A 25,737-nucleotide genomic window follows, 5' to 3' on the forward strand; every position below is an offset into this window, starting at 1 on the left:
GAAACGGCCCAGGTGCTTCGCTAGATTTACTGTCATGGAACTCCACGGATCCTGTGCCGGCAACAGCAGGAACGGAGAATCCCGCCAAATGTTTCCGCTGGGACTGAATAGCATGCGATTCGCATTTCCGTTCAGGGCGCTATCTGTTCCGTGATTCAGGTCATGCAAATGGGCCAGCACTCTCCCAGCGTGAATTGAAAGCAATTCCAAGTCCAGCGGGCAGTGTAACCACGGGCTGCGATTAGCGCTAAAGAGCCGGGCAGCCTCTTTTTAAGCTCTCCACTGACCACACAGCCACGAATATGATTCTGTGAAGACCTGCCCCCCTGAGTTCGGGAGTCCAAGTGGACCCATTGCTCAATACCAATGAGGAGAGTAGGGACACCCTCTTCCACAGGGCTGTAGATTACCGCCCTCCTGAACAGTGCATGGCAAATGGTGGCAGAGACAGTCAGTGCTGCCAGCCTCACCAGGCGGAGACAGATCCTGAGGGGTGGGGGTCACTGGTGAGATCTATGCCCTGGAAGGAGCAGAGAATTAGGGAGGGTTCCAAAGGCCAGGGTGTAGGTGTCCTCTGCTAATCCCCAGCTTCCTCTGCAGTGGGGCAGCGCTTCTGAGGTGTGCCAACACTTTGTAGGCCATTGATTGACCTTGGCCACACCCATCCCCTTGACGATACAGGTGGGGTCTGAGAGTTTTCTGATGTGGCCTGCGTGGTCTCTCACATCACCAGAGGCCCTCTGAGCATTCACAGGACACAATGAGCAGTCAGGAGCCTGTAAATAGCACCAAAGAGGTGCATTTAAATCCACATACTGCAGCAATGGCCGTCTGAGCCAGGGCACCCCGATCCCGAGAGGGACACCCTGACTCCACGGACTTGGCACCAACTTATTTCCTGCTACTGCCCCCGGCCTAGTTAGCCACCCCCGAGCAAGCCCAAAAATATTTGAGGGGTCTTGAGAATTTTTTTTTAGCCTCCTGCTGTCCCTCAGCAGTCATGGCGCCCAGTCCCCGCTTGTAAATACGTGCACCAATTCACGTTCGTGAGACGTCTGCCTGAGAGGGGCAGTGCATTGCGAAGGGGTGGAGCATAAAGTGCCCAAGACTCTAATGATAATTAAATCCATGCAAATGATGGTTTTGGATGGACCCACGGCAAACTTTGATAACGTCGCCAGCAAGGGACCGGAGTATAGCGATGGAATGGGCACCGGGGGCAAACGCGTTTTCCATTTTACACGATTCTCCGCCCGATTGAAACTTCTCGCTGGTCACCAAGTGGAGAATTCAACCCAATGGGGAGAAGTCTCCCTTCATGTCCAAGGCGGGTTTGGTAGCTGGCAGCAAGGGCCAAAAAAGCTAGAAACCCACCAGTGTAAAACCAAATTGCAATTCTTCCAATGGCGGGTTAATCACAGTCTTTCTGCTGAAGGGTGGACAAATTCCATTTGCATTCATTTGAATCTCATGAACACTTATTAAAACAGTTGCCCACCAGCATCCAGCGAAGCTTTCAATCTTGCATCACACCTGCAGGGAATTACATCAGAAAGAAATTATGATGAGGGACATGGACAGAGTGGATAGTTAGAAGCTTTTTCCCAGGATGGAAGAGTCCATTCCTGGGGGACTTAGGTTTAAGGTGCGAGGGGCAACGTTTAAAGGTGATGTGCAAGAGAAGTATTTTACACAGAGGGTAGTGGGTGCCTGAAACTCGCTGCCGGAGGAGGTGGTGGAAGCAGGTACGATAGGAGCGTTTAAGGGACCTTTGGCCAAATGCATGAATAGGATGGGAATAGAGGAATGTGAGCCCCGGAAGTGTAGAAAGTTTTAAGTTTGACGGGCAGCATGGTTGGCGCAGGCTTGGAGGGCCAAAGGGCCTGTTCCTGTGCTGTATTTTTCTTCATTGTACATTCACCTGAGGGGGGAGCTGCACTCCGAAAGCTTGTGTTTGAAACAACCCTGTTGGACTTTAACCTGGTGTTGTAAGACTTCTTACTGTACTTATCTTTGTTCTTTGTACGTCAGTCCAACGCAATTCTTAATGAATGGTTTGTTAGAATCCTTGCAGTGCAGAAGGAGGCTGTTCGGTCCATTGAGTCTGCACTAACCCTCCACGGAGCACTTTACCCAGGTCCACCCCATCCCCGTAACATAACCTGCACATCCCTGGACACCAAGGGGTAATTTAGCATGCCCAATCCACCTAATTTGCACGTTTTTGGACTGTGGGAGGAAACTGGATAATTTGGAGAAAATCCACGCAGACACGGGGAGAACGTGCAGACTCCACACATTCATCCAATGCTGAAATTTAACCAGGATCCCTGCATTGTGGTATTTTGAGTTATGAGGCAGCAGTGCTCCGCTATGGCATGCACAAGGCAGCCTTCAATTCGCCAGGGACTTTGGGGTCAGTGCAATAACTTTCTGTCATAATGCTGCACTGCCCCTGATGCACTTTACACCACTCTGCCACGGCAGACCGGTTCCTGCCTCCATCTCCATGCTGAATTGATCTTCATGCTGGACTCATTTACCCTCCTGTGTCACCATCTCAGTTCCGTACAGCGCCTGCAGTTGCGGAGTACTGAGGTTTCCTTCATCCCCCTCGTGCTACACACCAGTGTCTATCTGGTCAGTGCTGTGCTGTGGGATCCTTGAGGAGGAGTTTATAGAATGCGATAGAACAGTATGTAATGGAACCTACGAGAGAACAAGCAATCTGAGATCTGGTTCTGTGTAATGAGACAAGATTGATGAATGATTTCATAGTTGGGGATCCTCTCGGAAGGAGCGATCACAATATGGTGGTATTTAAAATACAGGTGGAGGGTGAGAATGTAAAATCAATCACTGGTGTTTTGTCCTAAAACAAAGGAGATTACAATGGGATAAGAGAAGGACTGGCTAAGGTGGACTGGGAGCAAAGACTTTATGTGGAGAACCTTCCAAGCAATTTTTCACAGTGCTCAGCAAAGGTTTATACCAATGAAAAGGAAGGGCGGTAGAAAGCGGGAAAATCGATCATGGATATCGAAGGAAATAAGGGAGAGTATCAAGTTGAATGAAAACACATACAAAGTGGCAAAGATTAGTGGGAGACTAGGGGATTGGAAAACTTTTAAGGGGCAACAGAAAACTTCTAAAAAAGATATAAAGAAGAGTGAGACAGATAATGAGAGTAAACTTGCTCAGAATATAAAAACAGTTAGTAAAAGTTTCTACAAATATATAAAACAAAAACGAGTGGCTAAGGTAAACATTGGTCCTTTAGAGGATGAGAAAGGAGATTTAATAATGGGAGATGAGGAAATGGCTGAAGACCGGAACAGGTTTTTTGGGTCGGTCTTCACAGTGGGAGACGCAAACAACATAGCAGTGACTGATGGAAATAAGACTATGACCTTGAGACGATTGCTATCACTAAGGAGGTAGTGATGGGAAAGCTGATGTGGCTAAAGGTAGACAAGTCTCCTGGCCCTGATGGAATGCATCCCAGGGTACATAGAACTGTACAGCACAGTACAGGCCCTTCGGCCCACGATGTTGTGCCCAACTGATCTGGAACTAAGATCAAATCAACCTACTCCCAATCATTCTAGTGCACTCCATATGCCTATCCAATAACCGCTTGAAAGTTCCTAAAGTGTCCGACTCCACTACCATAGCTGGGAATGCGTTCCATGCCCCAACCACTCCCTGATTAAAGAACCTCTCTGACATCGCTCCTATATCTTCCACCATGAACCTTACAGTTATGCCCCCTTGTAACAGCTAAATCCACCCGAAGAAAAAGTCGCTGAACGTCTACTCTATCTATCCCTCTCATCATCCTATACACCTCAACTAAGTCACCTCTCATCCTCCTTCGCTCCAATGAGAAAAGCCCTAGCTCCTTCAACCTTTCCTCATAAGACCTACCCTCCAATCTAGACAGCATCCTGGTAACTCTCCTCTGCACCCTTAGGGAAGATGTTTTCAAGATAAAGATAGATAGTTTTTTGAAGAATAAAGGGATTAAGGGTTATGGTGTTCGGGCAGGAAAGTGGAGCTGAGTCCACAAAAGATCAGCCATGATCCCATTGATGTGCCTTAGGTTATATGACATCAGTTTAAATTCACTTGTACCAAGAAAACTTGACTACTTTTCCCATCATGCCATTATTTGCTTCACACAATACCACACATTGAATGGCGGAGCAGGCTCGAATGGCCAGATGGCCTACTCCTGCTCCTAGTTCTTCTGGGTGCCTCATGGGTGGTGGGCTCAAGAGGGGAGGGGGAGGGTGGTTGAAGCAAGGAGCTTCCTCTTGAGGCTGCAAGCCTTTTTCCTCTGGTTCGCTGACATCCTGCACAGTCTATTGAAGATAGAGGGGTTGCAGACAATGATGGTATTTAAATATGGCACTGGACTGGTATTTAAATATGGCGCTGGGATCTGATGGCAGGCATTGAATCAACTACCAGGTGACACAGAGCGTAAAACGCCTGTGTATAATTAATGAGGTTCCAAATGCAGAATCTGATGTGGGATCCTGCCATTCCAGCTAGTGGGATAGGCACGTCCAGAATCACCCATCACTATTGTCTCAAAATGGGAGTATTCCACCCAGTGTTTCAAGTCCAGTATGATTTTTCTGCTGAAAATTTCCAACATCCATGGTTTTATTTTACTATCTACAGTAAACTGGGCAAAGCTGTTAATGGGTAAAACACCAAACAATCGATGGGAGGCCTTCAACAGAATTTAATGTTATCTGAACTAGTTTATACCGCTAAGCAGGAAGAACTCTGCCAAAAAACATCATTTGTAAACATATTTATATCAAATAATGCATGTCTGTTTTATGATTATAACTTCAGCAGGCTTCGGGAAATGTGGAGAAAAGAGGTGAGGAAATTAACCCTTAAATTGTCAATGTCGTCCTTCATCTTTTTACAGCTTTGAACCATTGGATGACTGTGCATGTAAACACCCTAAAAAAGCCATTAGAACATAGAACATTACAGCGCAGTAAGGGCCCTTCGGCCCTCGATGTTGCACCGACCCGTGAAACCATCTGAAGCCTAACTGACCTACACTATTCCATTTTCATCCACATGTCTATCCAGTGACCACTTAAATGCCCTTAAATTTGGCGAGTCTACTACTGTTGCAGGCAGGGCGTTCCACACCCCTACTACTCTCTGAGTAAAGAAACTGCCTCTGACATCTGTCCTATATCTACCACCCCTCAATTTAAAGCTATGTCCCCTCGTGTTGGTCATCACCATCCGAGGAAAAAGACTCTCACGGTCCACTCTATCTAACCCTCTGACGATCTTATATGTCTCTATTAAGTCACCTCTCAGCCTTCTCCTCTCTAACGAAAACAACCTCAAGTCCCTGAGCCTTTCCTCGTAAGACCTTCCCTCCATACCAGGCAACATCCTAGTAAATCTCCTCTGAACCCTTTCCAAAGCTTCCACATCCTTCCTATAATGTGGTGGCCAGAACTGCACGCAGTACTCCAGGTGCGGCCGCACCAGAGTTTTGTACAGCTGCAGCATGACCTCGTGGCTCCGAAACTCAATTCCCCTACTGATAAAGGCGAGCACACCAGAAGCCTTCTTAACAGCCCTATTAACCTGGGTGGCAACTTTCAGGGATTTATGTACCTGGATGCCGAGATCTCTCTGTTCATCTACACTACCAAAAATCTTGCCATTAGCCCAGTACTCTGCATTCCTGTTACTCCGTCCAAAGTGAACCACCTCACACTTTTCCGCATTAAACTCCATCTGCCACCTCTCAGCCCAGCTCTGCAGCTTATCTATGTCCCTCTGTATCCTATAACATCCTTCAGCACTATCCACAACTCCACCGACCTTCGTGTCATCTGCAAATTTACTAACCCATCCTTCTACACCCTCTTCCAGGTCATTTATAAAAATGACAAACAGCAGTGGCCCCAAAACAGATCCTTGCGGTACACCGCTAGTAACTGAACTCCAGGACGAACATTTGCCATCAACCACCACCCTCTGCCTTCTTTCAGCTAGCCAATTACTGATCCAAACCGCTAAATCACCTTCAATCCCATACTTCCGTATTTTCTGCAATAGCCTACCGTGGGGAACCTTATCAAACGCCTTACTGAAATCCATATACACCACATAAACCATTTTACCCTCATCCACCTGTTTGGTCACCTTCTCAAAAAACTCAATAAGGTTTGTGAGGCATGACCTACCCTTCACAAAACCGTGTTGAGTATCGCTAATCAACTTGTTCTTTTCAAGATGATTATAAACCCTATCTCTTATAACCTTTTCCAACATTTTACCCACAACCGAAGTAAGGCTCACAGGTCTATAATTACCAGGTTTGTCTCTACTCCCCTTCTTGAACAAGGGGACAACATTTGCTATCCTCCAGTCTTCCGGCACTATTCCTGTCGACAAAGACGACATAAAGATCAAGCACAAAGGCTCTGCAATCTCCTCCCTAGCATCCCAGAGAATCCTAGGATAAATCCCATCTGGCCCAGGGGACTTATCTATTTTTACACTTTCCAAAATTGCTAGCACCTCCTCCTTGTGAGCCTCAATCCCATCTAGCCTGGTCGACTGTACCTGAGTATTCTCTTCGACAACATTGTCTTTCTCCAGTGTAAACACTGACAAAAAATATCCATTTAACGCTTCCCTTATCTCCTCTGATTCCACACACAACTTTCCACTACTATCCTTGATTGGCCCTAATCTTACTCTCGTCATTCTTTTGTTCCTGATATACCTATAGAAAGCCTTAGGGTTTTCCTTGATCCTATCCGCCAACGACTTCTCGTGTCCTCTCCTCGCTCTTCTTAACTCTCCCTTTAGGTCCTTAATGGCTAACTTGTAACTCTCAAGTGCCCTAACTGAGCCTTCATGTCTCATCCTAACATAAGCCTTCTTCTTCCTCTTGACAAGTGCTTCAACTTCCTTAGTAAACCACGGTTCCCTTGCTCAACAACTTCCTCCCTGCCTGACAGGTACATTCTTATCAAGGACACGCAGTAGCTGCTCCTTGAAAAAGCTCCACATTTCAATTGTACCCATCCCCTGCAGTTTCCTTCCCCATCCTATACATCCTAAATCTTGCCGAATAGCATCATAATTCCCTTTCCCCCAGCTATAATTCTTGCCTTGCGGTATATACCTATCCCTGCCCATCGCTAAAGTAAACATAACCGAATTGTGATCACTATCACCAAAGTGCTCACCTACATCTAAATCTAACACCTGGCCGGGTTCATTACCCAGTACCAAATCCAATGTGGCATCACCCCTTGTTGGCCTGTCTACATACTGTGCCAGAAAACCCTCCTGCACACACTGCACAAAAACTGACCCATCTATAGTACTCGAACTATAGTATTTCCAGTCAATATTTGGAAAGTTAAAGTCCCCCATAACAACCACCCTGTTACTCTCTCTCCTGTCGAGAATCATCTTTGCAATCCTTTCCTCTACATCTCTGGAACTATTCGGAGGTCTATAGACAACTCCCAACAGGGTGACCTCTCCTCTCCTGTTCCTAACCTCGGCCCATACTACCTTAGTAGACGAGTCCTCAAACGTCCTTTCTGCCGCCATAATACTTTCCTTGATTAACAATGCCACACCCCCCCTCTTTTACCATCTTCTCTGTTCTTACAGAAACATCTAAATCCTGGAACCTGCTCTACCCATGTCTCCGAAATCGCCACAACATCGAGATCCCAGGTACCAACCCATGCTGCAAGCTCACCCACCTTATTCCGGATGCTCCTAGCGTTGAAGTAGACACACTTCAAACCAGCATCTTGTTTGCCGGTGCCCTCTTTCGAACTTTTAACCCTATCCCTGACCTCACTACTCTCAACATCCTGTACACTGGGACTACAATTTAGGTTCCCATCCCGCTGCTGAATTAGTTTAAACCCCCCCCCGAAGAGCACTAGCAAATCTCCCCCCCAGGATATTGGTACCCCTCTGGTTCAGGTGAAGACCATCCTGTTTGTCGAGGTCCCACCTACCCCAGAATGAGCCCATTGGTCATTGGTCAACCATTGGTCAACCATTCGGTCCATCTCTCACTGGAAGACCGAGACCCCATTTGTGACGCCAAAGGGAACTCTAAGGAAGTGATAGAGGCGGCCATCTGCTTCGAATGCAGTGTATTGGCGGTCCTCCAGGTGGATGGGGAGCTGGTGATAGGCGGACTTCAACTCAACTGTGGAGAAGACTCGATACTGCGCAATCTGGTTGACCATGTCATATATGCGTGGGAGGGGGTACGCATCGAGCTGCGTGTACCAGTTGATGGTCTGACTGTGGTTGATAACCATCCGGTGCTTCTCCCCAGTCTTAACTACCACCACTTGAGCTCTCCAGGGGCTGTTACTGGCCTCAATGACCTCCGTTGGACTTCCGACCTGATAAAGGTCTTGTCCTGTGCACTGTACTGTCTGCTCCTCGTGGTGACGTGCTTACAGTCCAGGGTGAGGTTTGCGAAAAGTCACCTTAAGGGTCGTGAGGTCACAGACGGCAGGGGTCCACCGAACTTCAGAATAAGGCTCTGGAGGTGGCATTGAAAATCGAGACCTCGTAACAGTGCGGCGCAGAGATGGGGGAGGAAGTAGAGCCTGAAGTTGCTGTACTCTACGCCCTGTACGGAGAGGGTCACGTGCAATACACCCGGATTTCCACGGAATGAGATCCGGGGGCCAGGGAGATTTTCTGGGTGATGGGGAGGACCGGGAGGGAGCAGCACCTTACCATAGCAGGGTGGATGAAACTTTCTGTGCTCCCGGAGTCGAAGAGGCAGGTCGTCTCATGCCCGTTGATTCTTACAGTTGTCGTAGTGGTCGCGAGTTTGGGGGGGCCGAGACTGATCGAGGGTGATGGAGGCGAGCTGCGGAAGTTGGTGGGAGGGCTGATCGGTGGTGGCGGAGGTATCGGTGGCCCGCGAACGACCAGGCGAGCAGGGGTCCCGAGGCATGGTCCAAGATGGCGGCGAAGATGGCGGCACCCATGGGGCACACATGGCGGACGACATCCAAGATGGCGCAGCCCACGGGCCGCACGTGGCGGGTGGTGGTGAAGATGGCAGCACCCCTGGATCGCACATGGGGGGTGCAGCAATGCTGGGCCTGGAACCGGCAGCGACCGATCGTGCCTGGCAAACAGAGACAAAGTGGCCCTTCCTGCCACACCTGTTGCTGCGCTGGGCAGCGTTGCGTGGGTTGCATATTCTGGCCACAAAAGTAGCATTTGGGACCTCCGGAGTTAGCTGGCTGCCGCGCGGCGCAGGCTTGCGGCATACCCGGGTTGGAAGGTGGTGGGGCCCAGGATGCCCACGAGGGTGCCGTGCACTCTAGATTGCAGGAGGCCACTTCTAGGGAGTTAGCGAGCTGCACAGTTCCTGTAAGGTTGAGCGTACCCCCTTCCAATAACCGCTGGCGAACGTAATTCGGCTTAATTCGTTCAAGAAAGGGAATAGGAATGGTTAATCTTACTTCGGTGGTCGGTAAGTTAATGGAAAAGGTCCTGAAGGGTAGGATTTATGACCATTTGGAAAGATGCAGCTTAATCCGGGATAGTCAACACGGATTCGTGAATGGTCTTGCCTCACAAATTTGATTGAATTCTTTGAGGAGGTAACTAAGTGTGTTGATGAAGGTAGAGCAGTTGATGTAGTATACATGGATTTTAGTAAGGCGTTTGATAAGGTCCCCCATGGTCGGCTCATGAAGAAAGTAAGGAGGTGTGGGATAGAGGGAAATTTGGCCAATTGGATAAGTAACTGGCTATCACATAGAAGATAGAGGGTGGTGGTGGATGGAAAATTTTTAGACTGGGATCAGTGCTGGGTCCTCTGCTATTTCTGATTTTTGTCAATGATTTGGATGAGGGGGCTGAAGGGTGGGTCAGTAAATTTGCTGTTGACATCAAGATTAACAATCATTTGCTGTTGACATAAAGGGACGATCCTTTAAAAAAGAGATGGGGAGCAATTTCTTCAGTCAGTGGCTGGTGAATCTGTGGAACTCTTTGCCACAGAAGGCTGTCGAGTCAAATTACTGAGTGTGTTTAAGACAGAGATAGATAGGTTCTTGATGAATAAGGGGATCAGTGTTATGGGGAGAAGGCAGGAGAATGGGGATGAGAAAAATATCAGCCATGTTTGATTCAGCTTCCATGTTCCGGCACTGCTGGCCGGTCTGGAGGGTATTGCTCGTGGCGTGTACTGCCTCTGCCACCTGCGCCCAGGCACAGCGATGGCTGGCAGCCTCTTATCTGACCTGGGGTACATAATCGCTTGCCTTGCCTATGCAGCGACCATGAGGGTCTCAAGCTCAGTGCCAGTTAATCTCGGGGCTGCATGTCTTGCTGCCATCTTGTTGGCCGGGATGGTGTGTGTGGGGAGCGCAGTGTGTATATGCGACTGCAGTATGTTGACAAATGTGAGGTTATCCATTTTGGTAGGAATAACAGCAAACGGGATTATTATTTAAACGATAAAATATTAAAGCATGCCGCTGTTCTGAGAGACTTGGGTGTGCTAGTGCATGAGTCACAGAAGGTTGGTTTACAAGTGCAACAGGTGATTAAGAAGGCAAATGGAATTTTGTCCTTCATTGCTAGAGGGATGGAGTTTAAGACGAGGGAGGTTATGTTGCAATTGTATAAGGTGTTAGTGCGGCCACACCTGGAGTATTGTGTTCAGTTTTGGTCTCCTTACTTGAGAAAGGACGTACTGGCGCTGGAGGGTGTGCAGAGGAGATTCACTAGGTTAATCCCAGAGCTGAAGGGGTTGGATTATGAGGAGAGGTTGAGTAGACTGGGACTGTAGTCGTTGGAATTTAGAAGGATGAGGGGGGATCTTATAAAAACATAGAAAATTATGAAGGGAATAGATAGGATAGATGCGGGCAGGTTGTTTCCACTGGCGGGTGACAGCAGAACTAGGGGACATAGCCTCAAAATAAGGGGAAGTAGATTTAGGACTGAGTTTAGGAGGAACTTCTTCACCCAAAGGGTTGTGAATCTATGGAATTCCTTGCCCAGTGAAGCAGCTGAGGCTCCTTCATTACATGTTTTTAAGGTAATGATAGATAGTTTTTTGAAGAATAAAGGGATTAAGGGTTATGGTGTTTGGGCTGGAAAGTGGAGCTGAGTCCACAAAAGATCAGCCATGATCTAATTGAATGGCGGAGCATGCTCGAGGGGCCAGATGGCCTACTCCTGCTCCTAGTTCTTATGTTCTTATGTTCTTATGTTATTTGTGTCTTCCACTGTGAAGACCAACCCAAAAAACCTGTTCAGTTCCTCAGCCATTTCCTCATCTCCCATTATTAAAACTCCCTTCTCATCCTCGAAGGGACCAATATTTACCTTAGCCACTCTTTTTTGTTTTATATATTTGTAAAAACTTTTACTGTCTGTTTTTATATTCTGAGAAAGTTTACTCTCATACTCTATCTTACTCTTCTTTATAGTTTTTTTAGTAGCTTTCTGTTGCCCCCTAAAGATTTCCCAGTCCTCTAGTCTCCCACCAATCTTTGCCACTTTATATGCTTTTTCCTTCAATTTGATACTCTCCCTTATTTCCTCAGATACCCACGGTCGATTTTCCCTCTTTCTACCGTCCTTCCTTATTGTTGGTATAAACATTTGCTGAGCACTGTGAAAAATCGCTTGGAAGGTTCTCCACTGTTCCTCAACTGTTCCACCATAAAGTCTTTGCTCCCAGTCTACCTAAGCTAGTTCTTCTCTCATCCCATTGTAATCCCCTTTGTTTAAACGCAGAAAGTATTTGATTTTACTTTCTCACCCTCCATCTGTATTTTAAATTCCACCATATTGTGATCGCTCCTTCCGAGAGGATCGCTAACTATGAGATCATGAATCAATCCTGTCTCATTACACAGGACAAGATCTAGGACCGCTTGTTCCCTCGTAGGTTCCATTACATACTGTTCTAGGAAACTATCGCGGATACATTCTATAAACTCCTCCTCAAGGTTGCCTTGACCGTCCTGGTTAAACCAATCGACATGTAGATTAAAATCCCCCATGATAACTGCTGTACCATTTCTACATACATCAGTTATTTCTTTGTTTATTGCCTGCCCCACCATAATGTTACTATTTGGTGGCCGATAGACTACTCCTATCAGTGACTTTTTCGCCTTACTGTTCCTGATTTCCACACAAATGGATTCAACCTTATCCTCCATAGCACCGATGTCATCCTTTACTATTGCCCGGATGTCATCCTTAAATAACAGAGCAACACCACCTCCCTTACCATCCACTCTGTCCTTCCGAATAGTTTGATACCCTCTGATATTTAACTCCCAATCGTGACCATCCTTTAAACATGTTTCAGTAATGGCCACTAAATCATAGTCATTCACGATGATTTGTGCCAGCAACTCATTTACTTTATTCCGAATACTACGAGCATTCAGATATAGTACACTTTTGTTGGTTTTTTTACCTCTGTTTTGACTCTTAACATCTCTAGTTTTATTCCTTTTAGTATTACTGGGCCTATTCACTGAGCTCCCCTCAGTCACTGTACCTTGTACTGTCACCCTTTTTGATTTTTGACAATGTCGTCTCTGCCTTGCACTTTTCCCCTTACTTCCTTTTGCTTCTGTCCCTGTTTTACTACCTTCCAACTTCCTGCATCGGTTCCCATCCCCCTGCCACATTAGTTTAAACCCTCCCCAACAGCTCTAGCAAAACCCCCCCTAGGACATTGGTTCCAGTCCTGCCCAGGTGCAGACCGTCCGGTTTCTACTGGTCCCACCTCCCCCAGAACCGGTTCCAATGCCCCAGGAATTTGAACCCCTCCCTCTTGCACCATCTCTCGAGCCACGCATTCATCCTATCTATCCTGACATTCCTACTCTGACTAGTTTGTGGCACTGGTAGCAATCCTGAGATTACTACCTTTGAGGTCCTACTTTTTAATTTAACTCCTAACTCCCTGAATTCCGCTTGTAGGACCTCATCCCGTTTTTTACCTATATCATTGGTGCCTATGTGCACCACGGCAGCTGGCTGTTCACCCTCCACCCCAGAATGTCCTGCAGCTGCTCTGAGACATCCTTGACCGTTGCACCAGGGAGGCAACACACCATCCTGGAGTCTCGATTGCGTCCACAGAACCGCCTGTCTATTCCCCTTACGATCGAGTCCCCTATCACTATAGCCCTGCCATTTTTCTTCCTGCCCTGCTGTGCAGCAGAGCCAGCCATGGTTCCATGAACCTTGCTGCTGCCTTCCCCTGGTGAGCCATCTCCACCAACAGTATCCAAAGCGGTATATCTGTTTTGTAGGGAGATGACCACAGGGGACACCTGCACTGCCTTCCTACTCTTTCTCTACTTTTGGTCACCCATTTGCTATCTCCCTCAGTAACTTTCACCTGCGGTGTGACCAACTCGCTAATCGTGCTATTCACGACGTCCTCAGCATCGCGGATGCTCCACAGTGAGTCCATCCGCAGCTCCAGAGCCATCAAGCGGTCTAACAAGAGCAGCAACTGAACAGACTTCTTGCACGTGAAGGAGCCAGGGACAGTGGACGTGTCCCTGAGCTCTCACATCGCACACAAGGAGCATTTCACGGGTCTGGGATCTCCTGCCATGTCTTAAACCCTAGGTAACTTATACAACTACAGTTTCAAAATAAAAATAAATAAATTAGACAATGAAAAGAAAAACTACTTACCAGTGAAAAGAAAAACTACTTACCAGTGATTACATTACAGTGCAGTGCAGGCCCTTCGGCCCCCGATGTTGTGCCGACTGTGAAACCCCTTTAAAGCCCATCTACACTATTCCCTTATCATCCATATGTCTATCCAATGACCCTTTGAATGCGTTTAGTGTTGGTGACTCCACTACTGTTGCAGGCAGGGCATTCCACACCCTTACTACTCTCTGAGTAAAGAACCTACCTCTGACATCTGTCCTATATCTATCTCCCCTCAATTTAAAGCTATATCCCCTCGTGCTAGACATCACCATCCGAGGAAAAGGGCTCTTACTGTCCACCCTATCTAATCCTCTGATCATCTTGTATGCCTCAATTAGGTCACCTCTTAACCTTCTTCTCTCTAACGAAAACAGCCTCAAGTCCCTCAGCCTGTCCTCATAAGTTCTTCCCTCCATACCAGGCAATGTCCTGGTAAATCTCCTCTGCACCCTTTCCAATGCTTCCACATCCTTCCTATAATGCGGCGACCAGAACTGCACGCAATACTCCAAATGCACACCAGAGTTTTGTACAACTGCAACATGACCTCATGGTTCCGAAACTCAATTCCTCCACCAATAAAAGCTAACACACCGTACGCCTTCTTAACAACCCTCTCAACCTGGGTGGCAACTTTCAGGGATCTATGTACATGGACACCGAGATCTCTCTGCTCATCCACACTGCCAAGAATCTTACCATTAGCCCAGTACTCTGTCTTCCTGTTGTTCCTTCCAAAATGAATCACCTCACACTTTTCTCCATTAAATTCCATTTGCCACCTGTCAGCCCAGCTCTGCAGCGTATCTATGTCCTTCCGTAACTTGTAAAATCCTTCCGCACTGTCCACAACTCCACCGACTTTAGTGTCATCTGCAAATTTATTCACCCATCCTTCTTCGCCCTTCTCCAGGTCATTTATAAAAATGACAAACAGCAGCGGTCCCAAAACAGATCCTTGTGGTACACCACTAGTAACTGGACTCCAATCTGAACATTTCCCATCAACCACCACCCTTTGTCTTCTTCCAGCTAGCCAATTTCTGATCCAAACTGTTAAACCACCCTGAATCCCATGACTCCGTATTTTCTGCAATAGCCTACCGTGGGGAACCTTATCAAACGCTTTACTGAAATCCATATACACCACATCAACTGCTTTACCCTCATCCACCTGTTTGGTCACCTTCTCAAAGAACTCAATAAGGTTTGTGAGGCACAACCTACCCTTCACAAAACCATGTTGACTATCTCTGACCAAATTATTCCTTTCCAGATGATTATATATCCGATCTCTTCTAAACCTTTCCAAGACTTTGCCCACAACAGAAGTAAAGCTCACTGGTCTATAGTTACCGGGGTTGTCTCTACTCTCCTCCTTAAACAAGGGGACAACTTTTGCTGTCCTGGCACTATTCCTGTCGACAAAGATGACTTAAAGATCAAAGCTAAAGGTTCAGCAATCTCCTCCCTAGCTTCCCAGAGAATCCTAGGATAAATTCCATCCAGCCCAGGGGACTTATCCATTTTCACACTTTCCAGAATGGCTAACACCTCCTCCTTATGAACTTCAAGCCCTTCTAGACTAGTAGCCTGTATCTGAGTATTCTCCTCGACAACATTGTCTTTTTCCTGTGTGAATACTGATGAAAAATACTCATTTAGCACCTCTCCTATCTCCTCAGACTCCACGCACAACTTCCCACTACTGTCCTTGACTGGTCCTACTCTTACCCTAGTCATTCTTTTATTCCTGACATATCTATAGAAAGCTTTAGGGTTAGCCTTGATCCTACCTGCCAATGACTTCTCATGTCCCCTCCTGGCTCTTCTTAGCTCTCTCTTTAGATACTTCCTAGCTAACTTGTAACTCTCAAGCACCCTAACTGAACCTTCACGTCTCATCATTACATAAGCCTCCTTCTTCCTCTTGACAAGTGTCAGCCTCCTGAGTGTCAATTGCAGATCCGGCGAATCCCAGACTGTTTCTCATTGGAATCGATTGTGTTCCACGTGGCGCTGTTGCTAGCTCCTTAACTGAATCAGTCCAGGTGCAGAGTCAGTTTTGCTGTTGTAGAAGTCCATGAATCCTGCACCAGCATCAGCACTAAGACTGGGATTCTCCAATCCCATGTTCTGATGCCGGCGTGAAAAGCGACACGAACTACTCCGGCGTCAACGGTCCTCGATTATCAGGTATTCACCCCTTCCTAGGGGGCTATGTCGGCGCTGGAGTGGTCTCCGCTGCTCCAGCAGGTGCGGCACGGTGGGCGCAAATCCGCACATGCGCACTATGGCCAGCGCGTGGGTTCCCGCATTCGCTCCGGCAATGTGGTGGAGCCCTTTAGGGGCCCAGAGCAGAGGAACATAGGCCGCCCCGGAAATAGCCCGCCCGCTGATCGGTAGGCCCTGATCCACGCAAGCCAGGCCACCGTGGATCCCCTCACCAGGACGGCCCCCGCAGACAGAACTTCCAGGTCACGCAATGTGGGACCATATGTGACCCACGCCGGCGGACTCGGCCGACCTCAGCGGGCACTCGGACTGTCGAGGCCCAGAGAATCGCCGGGGGGGGGGCGCTTTCAACGGCCCCCACCGGCGCGGCGGCGATCCCGCGGGCGCCAGAGACTCGGCGCCGGAGATTCGGCAGGCCGGCGCTGGAAAGAGCACCCTACCCAAGGTCAACACCTCCACCCTATCCCCATAACTCAGTAACCCCACCCAACACTAAGGGCAATTTTGGACACTAAGGACAATTTAGCATGGCCAATCCACCTAACTTGCACATCTTTGGACTGTGGGAGGAAACCGGAGCACCCGGAGGAAACCCACGCACACACGGGGAGGATGTGCAGACTCCGCACAGACAGTGACCCAAGCTGGAATCGAACCTGGGACCCTGGAGCTGTGAAGCGATTGTGAAGCGATCCACAATGCCAATGCACCACCATGCCAAACCTTGGATCCCAACCCATTCCTGCCTGCCTGACTGCCCCACTGATCACCCATAACCCCCACCGACTGCTGAGGCCTCTGGTTGCACGGGTGAAGGCTATCGCTAATAGGGAATTGGTAATCGTGGTTCATTGAGTTCTTGACATGCCAAATGGGTTCCCGTGGGTAGGCAAACCATGTAGCATGTGGGAGTCATTGCCTAGCATTCCAATCGCACCTTGATGCCTGGACATTTTGAGAGTCAATACCACACACGCAGCAGCCAATATTCAAATACCCAGAGGATGGAACACAGTTCCAGGGACATGACCATGGCTGGAGGATGGGTGGATGCCACGGGGAGGCAGGGTTGCCTGGGTAGACAGGCAAAGGTTCTGGGGGTCAGCCCGCATTGTGGAAGAAAGTGATAGAGGCATCATGTTTGTGCAAATAGCTGTTTAATATGCTGTTCAATACCCCCTTTCGATTGTGTCGCCCCTCCCAACCCTCCTGGCTCCCAACCCCACCCCCTACCTAACCCTCCCTCCTAACCCAGGGCCTCAATGATGCTCAATGTGCCTGGCCCTCCTAGCTCTTGTCACTATGTCTTGGTGTTTTCCAAGGATACACATCTGAGGTGGGCACAGCCAGCTGCTTACCTCATTCCGTAACCTTTGATGCCCCTGGTGGGCGTCCTCTGGGGGCTCTTGAGGTCGGAGGGCCTGGCTCACTTGTCGACAGCACATGCACAGCCAAGCCAACTTGTCCTGTGTGCTGACCCTGAGATACGGCCTCATCAGGGGGTAGAACCCGAGAGTGCTGGTGGCCACCGGTGCCGCCCCATGGAACGGGTCCGGGTTGGCACTCAGTGCCCCCTCCTCCCGGTCAGTGTCCATAGGACCCTGGGGTTCACCTTGAGGTGGAGGGGCAGCTATTTTAGGCTCCGCTGCCTCTGCATCATCTGGCTTTGCTAGCTCTGACGGTTCCCCACAGTTCCCCATCGTTTCGACGCCCTCGGTAGTGCTCCACAGTGACTGGGACACATCCCCCAGTGATCGTGCCATGCTGTGCAATGCCTCAGCCATGCCCACCTGTGACTAGGCCAAGCTCCGAACCGCCTCGGCGATGCCCATCTGAGAACGGGGTTCTGTGAAAAGCCGCTATCGCCACATTCCGGCCCCTGTTCGGTGTTGCTCGTTCTACTATTAGTGTGATTAACACGCCTCCATTTAAAGGACATGTGCTTAACACTGGTTTGGCTCTGTATCTGTATCTATGCTCAGGAGTCGCCAGGTGCCGTTATAGACACCGTCACAAGTTATCAAGGTCAAGTTCAAAGCAATAAGTCTAAACACCGATCAGTAAGTCTAAACAATTAGTGTTTATTATAACAGATATAATAAATGCTCATGCACACGCTAAAAGACTAATACTTATTTCTACTATTAAACGACTAAATACTTATCTAAGTAGGAACCAGCAAGGTCAGGGGACAAGGCCTTTGTTCCTTTCTGGTCTGCACCTTCTGTTCACTAATAGTCGGCAAGAGTATAAGCAATACCTGGGTCACGTAGCGATCGTTGTTTGGCACTTACTGAAAGATGGCTGATGCTCAACGGCCGGTGATGAAAGACAGGATCTGGAGGCTGGGGTCAGAGTCAGGATGCAACAGATCTGGGCCGGAGTCTGGAAGCAACAGACCGAATCATGTGCTTGACCTTCTTCTTATAGGTCCCCAGAGGTCCGTGCCCCTTGGGGCAGGCTCTTTCACCTGCTAGGTATCGATTGGGTCTTTCCCAATCGATATCATTCGAACTCCCCTATCCTGGAGTCGTTCCTCGATGGCGGGGGCGGTTCCTAGGGGTCATTGACCTGGGTTCTCTGGCGCCATTCTGGCTGGGTAGCTATCAAGTATCAATCGATACTTAAAATGTTTATATTGTATCTGGGACTGGGCCGGTATCATCTCATTAGTATGCAGATCGCTTTCCTATTTGCACCTTTGGCTGAGTCTCTGCACCTGCCTTGAAACCGGTTTTGTACGTGCAAAATGCTACTGCAAGCTGTGTGTCCTTACTATGGCTGTTTTTCCCTGCAGTCTTAGCAGTTCTCCATTTTGTAGACTGGTGTCCATTTTAGAGGGCTACATCGGGTACACAGGGGGAGAATTCAGAATGTCCAATTCACCCAACAGCACGGGACTTGTGGGAGGAAACCGAAGCACCTGGAGGAAACCCACGCAGGCACGGGAAAAACGTGTAGCCTCCACACAGACAGTGACCCAAGCCGTGAATCGAACCTGTGACCCTGGAGCTGTGAAGCAACCCACTGTGTCATGTAAGAGTACCCTTTAAGAAATGGGTGTTTAAGAAATGTACCTTTAAGAAATTGGGCTGCTCATGTTACTGGAGTGATGTCAGAGTGTGGGTGGAGCTGAGCTCTACTTCTCTTTTTTTAGTAAGAAGTCTTACAACACCAGGTTCAAGTTTGTTTCAAACACTAGTTTTCAGGGCACTGCTCCTTCTTCAGGTGAATGAAGAGGTATGTTCCAGAAACATATATAAAGACAAATTCAAAGATGCAAGATAATGCTTAGAATGCGAGCATTTGCAGGTAATTAAGTCTTTACAGATCCAGAGATAGGGGTAACCCCAGGTTAAAGAGGTGTGAATTGTCTCAAGCCAGGACAGTTGGTAGCATTTCACAAGCCCAGGCCAGCTGGTGGGGGTGAATGAAATGCAACATGAAACCCAGGTCCCGGTTGAGGCCGCACTAATGTGTGCAGAACTTGGCTGTAAGTTTCTGCTCAGCGATTCTGCGTTGTCGCGCGTCCTGAAGGCCGCCTTGGAGAACGCTTACCTGGAGATCAGAGGCTGAATGCCCTTGACTGCTGAAGTGTTCCCCGACTGGAAGGGAACATTCCTGCCTGGTGATTGTCACGCGATGTCCGTTCATTCGTTGTCACAGCGTATGCATGGTTTGGCCAATGTACCACGCTTCGGGACATCCTTTTCTGCAGCGTATGAGGTAGACAACATTGGCCAAGTCGCACGCGTATGTACCGCATACCTGGTGGGTGGTGTTCTCACGTGTAATGGTGGTATCCATGTCGATAATCTGTGGCGCTTTGGAACTGTCGATCGATGAGTCGAGTGCCATATCCCGTTCGTACGAGGGCATCTTTCAGCGTCTGTAGCTCCTCCTTACCGCACCAACCTCCTCAGAAGACAAACACGGGACACAACCGACAGAGTATCCTTCCTCATCCAGTACTTTCCCAGAGCGGAGAAACTCAGACATCTTCTTTGTAGCCTTCAACACGTCATCGATGAAGATGAACATCTTGCCAAGGTCATCCCCACACCCCCACTACTTGCCGTCAAACAACCGCGCAACCTCAAACAAACCATTGTTTGCAGCAAACTACCCAGCCTTCAGAACAGTGACCACAACACCACACAACCCTGCTATGGCAATCTCTGCAAGACGTGCCAGATCATCGACATGGATACCACCATTAAACATGAGAATACCACCCACCAGGTACAAGGTACATACTCGTGCGACTAGGCCAACGAGACCATGCAGAAGATCTTATGAGGAAAGGCTGAGGGACTTGAGGCTGTTTTTGTTAGAGAGAAGAAGGTTAAGAGGTGACTTAATTGAGGCATACAAGATGATCAGAGGATTAGATAGGGTGGACAGTGAGAGCCTTTTTCCTCGGATGGTGATGTCCAGCATGAGGGGACATAGCTTTAAATTGAGGGGAGATAGATATAGGACAGATGTCAGAGGTAGGTTCTTTACTCAGAGAGTAGTAAGGGCGTGGAATGCCCTGCCTGCAACAGTAGTGGACTCACCAACACTGAGGGCATTAAAATGGTTATTGGATAGACATATGGATGATAAGGGAATAGTGTAAATGGTTTCACAGGTCGGTGCAACATCGCGGGCTGAAAGGCCTGTACTGCGCTGTAATGTTCTATGTTCTATGTAGATGGGCAGAAAGATGGTTACAGTAATTGATTTTTATGTTATCAGTATTAGGAGTCCACATTAACTAATTTGGTCATTAATTTGTCAATAATTGCGCCACCTGACAACAGACGTTCCCTTTTGTTCCACTGTCGCCTTCTCTACGGCCACTTACTCACAAGCCATTACATTCTGATCTTTGCTCAACTCTGATGAAGGGTCATCAAGTTGAAACATTCCCTCTATTTCTCTCCACAGCTGCTGCCAGACCTACTGAGTATCTGCAGCATTTTGTGCTTTTAATTTCTAACACAGAGGGCGGCACGGTGGCACAGTGGTTAGCACTGCTGCCTCACGACACCGAGGACCCGGGTTCAATCCCAGCCCTGGGTCACTGTCCATGTGGAGTTTGCACGTTCTCCCTGAGTCCAAGTGGGTCTAACCCCCACAACCCAAAGATGTGCAGGGTAGGTGGATTGGCCATGCTAAAATTGCCCCTTAATTGGAAAAAAATAATTGGGTACTCTAAATTTATTCAAAGAAAGAAAGTTTTCCTGAACACAATCTAGGAACATTTGATTCTGTCCACCTTTACATTAACACTTTCCCAGTCTACATTGGGATAATTAAAGTGCCCTACTATAATTCCTCTTATTTTTGCATCTCTCTGTAATTTCCCTGCCAATTCTTTCTTCTACTATTACAACAGCCTGGCTAGTGCGTGGTCAATTCCAACCCACATTGCTCTGGAGTCACAACGCAAGAGAATTAACCAATAATTCTTATAAACACTGCTGCCTCACAGTGGTAGGGACTCGGGTTCGATTCCGACGTTGAGTGACTGTGTGGAGTTTGCACTTTCTCCCCGTTTATGCTTGGGTTTCCTCATGGTGCTCCAGTTTCCACCCACAATCCAAAGATGCACAGGTTGGGTGGTTTGGCCATGCTAAATTTCCCCTTAGTGTCCAAAAGTTTGTGGGGTTGGGGAAGATTAGGCCAAGGTAGGGTGTTCTTTATTGCAGACTTGATTGGCCGAATGGCCTCCTTTTGCACTTTAGGGATTCTATGAAAATACCCGAAGTAACGAGGTTTGTAAATGTAAACACAATTACTGTTTATTTAGAAGAACTGTAATGTAATATACAGCTGATTATTGACAAGCTAATACCTAAACCCCACTTAAACTTGTCCCACCCTCTACACACACACACACACACAAGACAGACAGAGGGGTAGAAAGGGGTAAAAATCCAAAGTGGAGGGACGAAAGAGGGTGGGATTCTCCGTTGCTTGACGCCGAAATCGCAAAACGCGATTGGACGGAGAATAGGTTTTGATGCTAAAATAGCGGTGGGCGCCGATTTGACACCAAATCGCAATTCTCCGTCACCTCGACAGCGGCGTCAATGCGGTCCAGAACGCACGTACATTAAACACCGTTCGCATGTCATTAGCGGGCCCGACCCGGTATTCTCCGGGGCCAATGAGATGCTCAGCTTCCGATGGGCCAAGTTCCGATAGCGTGGTTCACTTGTGCTTTTAAAAAAACAGCGTTGTGGCTGCTGAGGGTGAGAGAGTGGGTACGGAAAGTGCCCAACATTGCCATAGTTTTCAGACAGTTGTGCAGCTGGCCGTGGGGTGAGGGTGGGGGGTGGGGGGGGGAATAGCAGGGGTGGCCAGGACGTGGGCTGTGGGTTTGGAATAGACGAGCACGGAACACCTTTACCGCAGCCGGCAGATGCACACGATGCTAACAGCCCACTTTGAGCTTAGGGCCACAGGTTGTCTAGGTGTACCCCCAAGACACCCCCTCCCCCCACCCAGGTACCCTTTGGCTCCCAGCCAATCCAGCAGCTGTCTGGTCTGCTAACAACCCGCTTTGAAGTTAATGATACATAGGAACATAGAACAAACAGTGCAGAAGGAGGCCAGTTGGCCCACCGAGTCTGCACCCACTTAAGCCCTCACTTCCACCCTATCCCTGTAACCCAATAACCCCTCCTAACCATTTTTTTTGGTCACTAAGGGCAATTTAGCATGGCCAATCCACCTACCTGCCCATCTTTGGACTGTGGGAAGAAACCGGAGCACCGGAGGAAACCCACGCAGACACGAGAAGAACATGCAGACTCCGCACAGACAGTGGCCCAGCTGGGAATCAAATCTGAGACCCTGGCGCTGTGAAGCCACAGTGCTATTCACTTGTGCTTCCGTGCTGTCCCATCTTATCAACGGCAATTTAACTAAACCTCTTTTAAAGGAGAGACTGACAATGTCAATAAAATTACTTCGTGAAAGCATGAAAGGATTGAAGTATTTATATCTCTATGCATTTTTCCCTGTGCTTTGTTTCAGTTAGATGCTGTCCTCAACTTACAAACACAGTCAAGGGGAAACAATGTGAGTTACAAAGATCCCCAAACTGTATTTCTTCTCATTCATGTTGAATGTAGTTTCATTCATTCACGTTGCTAGAAAGGTGCATCAAGTATAATATTGCATTCATCCAGAAACACCTTGGGCGGGATTCTCTATTACCCGATGCTGAAAATGGGAAACGCGATTGGGCAGAGAATCAGTTCTGACACCGAAATCGCGGCAGGTGCTGATTTGACGCCAAATCGCAATGCTCCAGCACCTCGACAGCGCCATCAATGCATTCCGGAATGCACACAGTAGACGCTATTTGCAAATCTTTAGCGGGCCCGACCGGTATTCTCTGGGGCCTCCGCAATTTTCTGCCTCCGATGGGCCACGTTCCCAACGGCATGGTTTTAAATATCGTGAAACCGGCGTGGTGGCTGTTGATGGAGAGAGAGGACATACGGAAGGTGTCCAACATCGTCATATTTGCTGATAGTCGTGGCATTGGTTGGAGGGCTTTGGCCAGGGCCAGGAGGTAGGCTGTAGGGTCGGGGCGGTCGTGCACGGAACACCGTTGCCGCAGCCTGCAAAGCAGCCATGTCGGTTTTACTATTATAAAAGTCCACGGATTCTGCGTTCACGTCAACACTTTGTCTCAGAAATGGAGAATCCCACCCCTTGTTCTTTCTGCTAATTACAATTGTCCTGCCTCATACCTTAATATTCATCAGAACAAATACATATTCAATCAAGTTTCGAAATGCAGTGAAAATATAGAAAACAAATGTAGTAATCGTAGGATTGAAGTAAACAAAACTGTTTGACTCAGCAAAATAAACAACTGATTCTCATTACAAGCTCAATCTATGAGGTGTGCCTCCCTTTGTTATGAGCTCATCGATTTATAGATGCATAGAGTTTTACAGCACAGAAAGAGGCCCTTTGACCATTCGTATCTGTAGCAGCCATCAAACACCAATCTATTCTAACCACACTTTCCAGCACTTGGTCCGTAGCCTTGTATTCTATGGCATTTCAAGTGCTCACCTAAATGCTTTTCAAACGTTATGGGGTTTCCTCCATCTACAGTGGCGGCAAGGTAGCACACTGGTTAGCACAGTTGCTTCACAGCTCCAAGGTCCCAGGTTCAATTCCCGGCTTGGGTCACTGTCTATGCGGAGTCTGCACGTTCTCCCCGTACCTGCGTGGGTTTCCTCCGGGTGATCTGGTTTCCTCCCACAGTCCAAAGATGTACAGGTTAGGTGGATTGGCCATGTAAAATTGCCCTTCGGGTGGGGTTACTGGGTTGCTATCATGCCCGCCTCTACCACCTCCGCTGGCAAAGCATTCCAGGCACCCACCACCCTCCGCGTAAAAAACTTTCCAAGCACATCTCCCTTAAACTTTCCCCCCTCTCACCTTGAAATCGTGACCCCTTGTAATTGACACCCCCAATCCTGGAAAAAGCTTGTTGCTATCCACCCTGTCCATACCTCTCATAATTTTGTAGACCTCAATCAAGTCCCCCCTCAACCTCCGTCTTTCTAACGAAAACAATCCTAATCTACTCAACCTTTCTTCATAGCTAGCACCCTCCATACCAGGCAACATCCTGGTGAACCTCCTCTGCACCCTCTCTAAAGCATCCACATCCTTCTGGTAATGTGGCGACCAGAACTGCACGCAGTATTCCAAATGTGGCCTAACAAAGGCCTATACAACTGTAACATGACCTGCCGACTCTTGTTCTCATTACCCCGTCCGATGAAGACAAGCATGCTGTATGCCTTCTTGACCACTCTATCAACCTGTGTTGCCACCTTCAGGGTACAATGGACCTGAACTCTCAGATCTCTCTGTACATCAATTTTCCCCAGGACTCTTCCATTGACTTGAATTAGATCTTCCAAAATGCATCACCTGGCATTTGCCTGGATTGAACTCCATCTGCCATTTCTCTGGCCAACTCTCCAATCTATCTATATTTTGCTGTACTCTCTGACAGTCCTCCTCGCTATCTGCAACTCCACCAATCTTAGTATCATCTGCAAACTTGCTAATGAGACCACCTATACCTTCCTCCAGATCATTTATGTAGATCACAAACAACAGTGGTCCGAGCACGGATCCCTGTGGAACACCACTAGTCACCTTACTCCATTTTGAGACACTCCCTTCCACCACTACTCTCTGTCTCCTGTTGCCCAGCCAGTTCTTTATCCTTCTAGCTAGTACACCCTGAACCCCATACGACTTCACTTTTTCCATCAACCTGCCATGGGAAACTTTATCAAACGCCTTACTGAAGTCCATGTATATGACATCTACAGCCCTTCCCTCATCAATTAACTTTGTCACTTCCTCAAAGAATTCTATTAGGTTTGTAAGACATGACCTTCCCTGCACAAAACCATGCTGCCTATCACTGATAAGTCTATTTTCTTACAAACGTGAATAGATCCTATCCCTCAGTATCTTCTCCAACAGTTTGCCTCCCACTGACGTCAAGCTCACAGGTCTATAATTCCCTGGATTATCCCTGCTACCCTTCTTAAACAAAGAGACAACATTAGCCATTCTCCAGTCCTCCAGGACCTCACCCATGCTCAAGGATGCTGCAAAGATTCTGTTCCGGCCCCAGCTATTTCAACCCTCGGTTCCCTCAGTAACCTGGGATAG

General features: G+C 48.1%; 1 protein-coding gene across 3 annotated transcripts in view; it reads left to right on the forward strand.

The window, feature by feature from the left end:
• LOC119954503 overlaps positions 1-25,737 on the forward strand; it is a 182,244-nt gene that overhangs the window by 131,070 nt on the left and 25,437 nt on the right. For 2 of the 3 annotated variants that reach the window (XM_038779790.1, XM_038779794.1), the window contains 2 exons: positions 4,870-4,897; positions 23,050-23,094. In XM_038779790.1, the coding sequence (XP_038635718.1) occupies positions 4,870-4,897; positions 23,050-23,094 (73 nt within the window). The remainder of the gene's footprint in view (positions 1-4,869; positions 4,898-23,049; positions 23,095-25,737) is intronic. The other variant, XM_038779791.1, reaches the window with a different exon arrangement.

This window comes from Scyliorhinus canicula, chromosome 19, assembly GCF_902713615.1.
Source record: "Scyliorhinus canicula chromosome 19, sScyCan1.1, whole genome shotgun sequence".
In the NCBI taxonomy this organism is placed as follows: Eukaryota; Metazoa; Chordata; class Chondrichthyes; order Carcharhiniformes; family Scyliorhinidae; genus Scyliorhinus; species Scyliorhinus canicula.